The sequence below is a fragment of the Berghia stephanieae genome, chromosome 10 (assembly GCF_034508935.2).
Source record: "Berghia stephanieae isolate SIO BIC M18660-M18661 chromosome 10, UCSD_Bste_1.3, whole genome shotgun sequence".
NCBI classification, from domain to species: domain Eukaryota; kingdom Metazoa; phylum Mollusca; class Gastropoda; order Nudibranchia; family Aeolidiidae; genus Berghia; species Berghia stephanieae.
The window spans coordinates 3,422,034-3,429,029 of record NC_088369.1 but is presented as its reverse complement, the minus strand read 5'-3'; the positions used below and the strand labels follow the sequence as shown (position 1 = coordinate 3,429,029).

General features: G+C 38.1%; 1 protein-coding gene across 1 annotated transcript in view; it reads left to right on the top strand.

The window, feature by feature from the left end:
• Positions 1–6,102: 6,102 nt before the first annotated feature.
• LOC144955979 (E3 ubiquitin-protein ligase DCST1-like) overlaps positions 6,103–6,996 on the top strand; it is an 8,490-nt gene continuing 7,596 nt past the window's right edge. The window contains exon 1 of the mRNA XM_078886242.1: positions 6,103–6,290. Coding sequence (XP_078742368.1) covers positions 6,103–6,290 — 188 coding nt within the window. The remainder of the gene's footprint in view (positions 6,291–6,996) is intronic.

Genomic DNA, 6,996 nt, shown 5'->3' with positions numbered 1-6,996 from the left:
TTTTTTTTGGAGAGGGGGGTGGGGGGCGTGCTGTTTTGTTTATTTTTATGTAGATTTTTTTAGGGGGTTGTTTTGTTTGTCTTTGTGGGGGGGGGGGGGGGTTAAGCATTTTATCGAAATTCCGATTAATCAAATGAGCTTTTTTAAAGCTGCCTTTAGGGAGGCCATTTTATAATGGAGTCGATTAGAGTTGATAATAAATTATATTTCATTTTTGGATGACCAAGCTTAGCCGTAGTTTTAAAATAACAACAGTCAGCATATTAATTACTTAAGTAATTCTTTTGTTTAACCAGTTCACTGCCGTCCTTCGGAGAGACGTGTATTTAAAGATAAAAAATTGGCCAGAAAACTGCGTCCCTCAGATAGTGATCGATTTAAATTACCCTCATCTTAGCAAAAACTAGTCAAATTGTGAGCTCCAATGAAAACATCGTGGGGTCCAAGTTTTCATTTTTTTTTTTTTTGTTTTTTTTTTAGTTTTTGTTGTTTTTTAAAATATGTTTTGTGTTTGTTTGTTTTTTGTGTGTTTTTTTTTTTTTTTTTGTTGTTGCCGAGATGAGGGTTATTAAAATCGGTCGATATTTGAAGGACGAGTTTTCTGGCCAAATTTTCAAATTCATATTTTTTTTCTTCTGGGGGACCGTAGTTAACGGACTAAAAAGCTTCTTGGCTTAACGTAATTTGAGAAAGGCGTCTTTCAGAACTAAGGTAGACTCTGAAAAAAACAGGTATTTAAATTTTTTGGCCAGAAAACTCGTTTACCAAATCTCGATCGATTAAAATGACCATCATCTTAGACAAAAACTATCAAACCTGGGACTTCACGAAGTCCCAGGTTTGAGAGCATCTTTGTCTAAGATGAGGGTCATTTTAATCGATCGATGTTTTAAGGACAAGTTTTCTGGCCAAAATGTTTTAAACTTCTTTTTCTCTAGATTATGGCTGAGTAATTATTATTGATTCTAGCTTTTGGCAATGGACGTTCGTCAATTTAATAAACAAATTAATTTGTCAATTGAAGTAAGAAAGTAAGTAAAAAAGTAAGTAGTCCTTCAAAGCCAATAGGCCCATGAAGCCGGAGTTTATTCCGGTTTCTATGGCGTGAATCGGACAAAACAATAGCAATTGGATTCACTAGTCTGATGTCTCGTCGCCCAGTAACGGCGGCCATCGTGGTTCTACACAAAGAAATTGGGTACTTTTATTCTCCATGCTTGCTAGAACTTTTCACATGGCATGTAATCAGAATGTGTAAAAGTCAAAACATGATCAGATTTATAATGTTTTTCTCTTCTGGATACGCGTTTATGCTCGTCGGAGAAATATTTCATAAGGGAGTCGTTCGCCATTGTTCCGATAGTTAAGAGCCAATTACTAAGTTACCAGGCGTCACTACAATGGAAGTGACGTCATGACTGTTGAAGGCTATTGCATGCTACCCTTTGGATAGGACGGTAGTCTATCTCGCAAAGCACGCTCCGGCATATCTAACAGACCCGAATACCCCCATTCACCGCTTGGTTGACAGGAAAAAATCTAGACTGCACCCGGCATCGATCTCGGTCCCTTCTGGTATAAAGCAAATGCTCTACCCACTGAGCTATCGAGGCCTCCGAGGAAGCAAGTAAGTAATGAAGTAAGTAAATAATTTATTAAGTAAGTAAGAAAGTAAGTAATGAAGTAAGTAAGTAATTTATTAAATAAGAAAGTAATTTATTAAGTATGTAAGAAACTAAGCAATTAAATAAAAACAAAGACTTGCGTGACGTCAACTACGTACTATCAATAGATAGTGTGCGCTTGGCTAAGAAGCTCACAACATTGCCATCCGGAATTATAGATAGAATGAAGTTGATGTCACTCGGGTCTTTGTTATTGTTTTTTGCCATCCGCGTTTATGAATAGTTTTCAATAAACTGTATTAATCAGACTATAAACGTTTAAGGTTACACATGCATAGTTTTGTGTGTTGGTCCGTTGTACTTCCGGATGGCCGGCAATGTTGTGAACTTCTTAGCCAAGCGCATATTATCTATAACGCACCAACACACAAAACTATATATATATATAACTTTAAACGTTTATAGATAGTTCGAAGATGACGTCACTCAGGTCTTTGTTATTGTTTTTTGCCATCCGCGTTTATGAGTAATGCTCACTGAACTGTTTTAACCCTACTATAAACGTTCATGGATACACACAGTTTTGTTTGTTGGACCGTTATACTTCCGGATGGCAATGTATTGAGCTTCTTAGCCAAGCGCATACTATCTTTCGTATCCGGAAGTATAACGGACCAACACACAAGACTCTGTGTAACCATGAACTTTTATAGTCTGGATAATACAGTTAAGTGAGAATTACTCATAAACGCGGATGGCAAAAGACAATAACAAAGACCAGAGTGACGTCATCTTCGTTCTATTTATAGTATTTCGAGTACAATCTTGTAATACTCTTCAACAGTCGTAACGTCACTTCCTTCCTAATGACACATGGTAACTTAGTAACACTGGCTCTAAACTATCGGAACAATGGCGGACGCCCGTATGAAATATTTCTCCGGCGATCGTAAAAGCGTATCCAGAGGAAAAAAAACCCCATAAATTTGATCATGTTTTGACTTTTACACATTCTGATCACAAGGCATATGAAAAGTTCTAACCAGCATGAAAAATAAAAAGTAATGATTCTGTTTGTTTAGAACCAAGATGGCCGCCGATGCCGGGCGGCGTGACATCAGACTATTGAATCGTATTGTTCGATAAGTATAGATAGTATGCAGATGACGTCACTCAGGCCTTTGTTATTGTTTTTGCCATCCGCGTTTGTGAGTTGTTCTCACTAAACTGTATTAACCAGACTATAACCAGTTCATGGTTACACAGAGTTTGTGTTTTGGTCCGTTATACTTCCGGATGGCAATGTTGTGAACTCCTTGGCCAAGCGCATTCTATCTATAGAGTTTATGGCAGTGATCAGTGATTTGTTTTGGATGAGAATAGCACAAAGGACCGTAAAGAGTACATGATCCTTTCTCGGTCAACAACCACTCGTAATATTTGTGACCCACCGTATCAAAGCGGTATTATGTCGAGATCCACTCGGTTAGGGAAATTGAATTCATAGCCACAAATATCCAACGTGGGTTTAATTTCTGTACGTTATGGTGGAGTATAACGACTATTTCTTGCATTGCAAAATCTTCTAAGGTCCAATTTCTCATCATTCTATCTCTAAATTCACTTTTTGGGGTCTGATTCATCCCGACATAATACCGTTTTGAGACGGAGGGTCACATTTGTCTATTTTAACTTATACGCATGTGAGGTACAATTCTACTGCATTATTTTGATAAAACACGTATTTAAAATTTTGTCCAGAGATCTCGTCCCTCGAATTGCGATCTATCAATAAAATGACCTTTATCTTGGCAAAAACTCTCAAACCTGAGACTTCGAGCAGTAAATCTGGAGTAAATAATATCGTAGAGTAATGTTCTCGTGTTACATCGGTCAAGTGGGTGAGCAGCTATGTGGTCTAATGGTATAACTATCGCCTTCGGATCGGAAGGTCTAGGGTTCAAGACCCGCGGAAAGATAAAACCTTGGATAATGCTCCTTATTATTTCACCGTATCAAGGTGTAAAATGAGTACCTGGTCCTTGGTTGCCTTATCTCTGTCCGCATAAACTTTAATGTCGCTAACAGACATGGTGTCTCGTCCAACGTGTTAGGTGTTGCTCTTGGCTATGGACCCCTTGTTAAGCACACTGGGTACGTTTAGTGGATACTGCACTATAGATAGAACAAAGTTGACGTCACTCGGGTCTTTGTTATTGTTTGTTGCCATCTGCGTTTATGAGTAATTCTCACTAAACTGTATTAACTTAACTATAAACGATCAAAATTACACATAGTTTTGTGTGTTGGTCCGTTATACTTCCGGATGGCAATGTTATGAGCTCCTCAGCAAAGCGCATTGCTATCTATAGATAGTTCGAAGATGACGTCATTCATGTTATTGTCTTTTGCCATCAGCGTTTATGAGTAATTCTCACTAAATTGTATTGACCAGACTATAAACGATCATGGTTACACACAGTTTTGTGTGTTTGTCAGTTATACTTCCGGATGGCAATGTTGTGAACTTCTTAGCCAAGCGCACACAATCTATAGTGTGGGCTTGGCTAAGGATCTCACAACATTGCCTCCCGGAATATATCGGACCAACACACAAAACTATGTGTAACCTTTGAACGTTTATAGTCTGGTTAATACAGAGGGAAACACCCATAACTTTGATCTTCTTTTGACTTTTACACATTCTGATCACAAGGCATATTAATATGAAAGGTTCTAGCCAGCATGAAGAAAAAAAAGTAATGATTTTCTTTGTTTAGAACCAAGATGGCCGCCGTTGCCGGGCGGCGTGACATCAGACTACTGAATCCAATTGAATTTGTTTATTTTTGTGATCTTTTTAGATACTGGATATCATTTCGCGTAATGGAAGGGTAGAATATCATCAGGAGGGGGAGCACACCGTAGATATCAAGGTAAAATGTTTATTAATTTTATCATCATCATCATCATCATCATCATCATCATCATCATCATCATCATCATCATCATCATCATCATCATCATCATCATCATTATCGTCGTCGTCGTCTTCATCATCATCATCATCATCATCATCATCATCATCATCATCATCATCATCATCATCATCATCGTCGTCGTCGTCGTCGTCATCAGCTTCATCATCATCATCACCATCATCATCATCATCATCATCATCATCATCATCATCATTATCTTCATCAGCATCATCATTATCATCATTATTATCATCATCATCATTATCATCATCATCATCATCATCATCATCATCATCATCATCATCATCATCATCATCATCATCATCATCATTATATTATCATTATTATTATTATTATTATTATTATTATTATTAGTAGTAGTAGTAGTAGTAGTAGTAGTAGTAGTAGTAGTAGTAGTAGTAGGAGTAGTAGTAGTAGTAGTAGTAGTAGTAGTAGTAGTTGTTGTTGTTGTTGTTGTTGCTGTAATTGTAGTATCATCATCATTATCATCATCATGGTCATAATAAATATTATTATTTTTGTTGTTGTTATCATTATAACCATTTCTTGCTTCGTGTGTTGTTATTATGATGTGTACAGAATGCTATAATGAATATTGCAACTCAAAACGCCGGAAAAACAGAAACAGACATAAATGATGCAACGTTCCTCTGCTATAGATAGTATGCGCTTGGCTAAGAAGCTCATTACATTGCCATCCGGAAGTATAACGGACCAACACACAAAACTGTGTGTATCCATGAACGTTTATAGTCAGGTTAATACAGTTCAGTGAGCATTACTCATAAACGGGGATGGCAAAAAAACAATAACAAAGACCTGAGTGACGTCATCTTCGAACTATCTATACCATTCTCAGGGACTATATAGAATTTATAATGGGCTTCAACAGTCGTGACGTCACTTATCTCGTAATGACGGATAGTAACTTAGTAACTGGTTCTAAACTATCGGAGCAATGGCGGATGCTTTTATGAAATACTTCTCCGACGAGGAGCATAAAAGTGTATCCAGGGGAGAAAAACATTATAAATCTGAACATGTTTTGACTTTTATACATTCTGATCACATGGCATGTGAAAAAGTTCTAGCCAGCGTGAAAAATACAAAGTGCCGATTTTCTTTGTTTAAAACCTAGCTACTCGTTGCTTGGCGGACGTGACATCAGACTATTGAATCCTATTGTTTCCTCAGTTTTGAGCAATTAATTTTTTTATTATTATTTTTTTTTTTAAAGACACTTGTATAGATAGTTCAAAGATGACGTCACTCAGGTCTTTGTTATTGTTTTTTGCCATCCGCGTTTATGAGTAATGCTCACTGAACTGTATTAACCTGACTATAAAAGTTCATGGTTACACAGAGTTTGTGTGTTGGTCCGTTATACTTCCGGATGGCAATGTTGTGAACTCCTTGGCCAAGCGCATTCTATCTATAGCATGATACTTTCTTCCTAGGTCTATGGCACAGGGTTCATGAGTGGCCTCGTTCACGCCTTCCTGACCAAATTCAATTCCAAACACACCCTGAACAAAGTGACCACCAACCAAGTCTGCCTCCCTGTTCCATCAAAGACAGATGACCTCCTTCTGGGATTCCTGTTCGGTGCTTACGTCATGGTTTGGTTGTTCATGTACGTCCAGGCCTACGGACTCAGGATGAGGTGAGGTCTATGTGGTCTAGTGGTATGACACTCACTCACTTTCGGATCGCAAGGTTCTGGGTTCGAGCCACGCGCGGCGCATAGTTGAGTCCTTTGAAAAGACTCATTACTCACATTCTTCCACCGTAGTCATGTGTAAAATGAGTACCTGGCCATTAACAGCGTTGAACTTGTCGGAAAAAAATGTTTTATCTCCTAACAGGCGTCATGTCTCGTTCTTTATATTGCGTGTTGCTGTTGGTCAGAGATCCTTTGTAAAGCGCTTTGAGCACATTTAGTGGATACTGCGCTATATAAAAGCTTAAAAAATAGGACATATAGGTCTTTTTACAATTTTGAAGACCAGATAACGTCATAAGATGACGTCATATTGGGTTTTCTATTGGTGATTACGTCACGGCCTAGTTGTTCATGCACTTCCAGTCCCAGAGACTCAATATGAATGAGGTCAAAGTGCATCGATGTAATCTACAGCTTTTAGGTCAGGCCTACAGACTCGGAATGAGGTGAGGTTATAGGGCATAGATGTTACTACAATTTTGAGTGAACGCATTGACATCGTATTAATCCTGATTTGGTGCATACGACATGGTCTGACTGTTCATGTACTTCCAGACCTAAGGACTCAGGATGAGGTGAGGTCATAAGGCATAGATATATCCTTTTTTAAAAACAATTTTGAAGACCAGATCATCATCATAGCTTG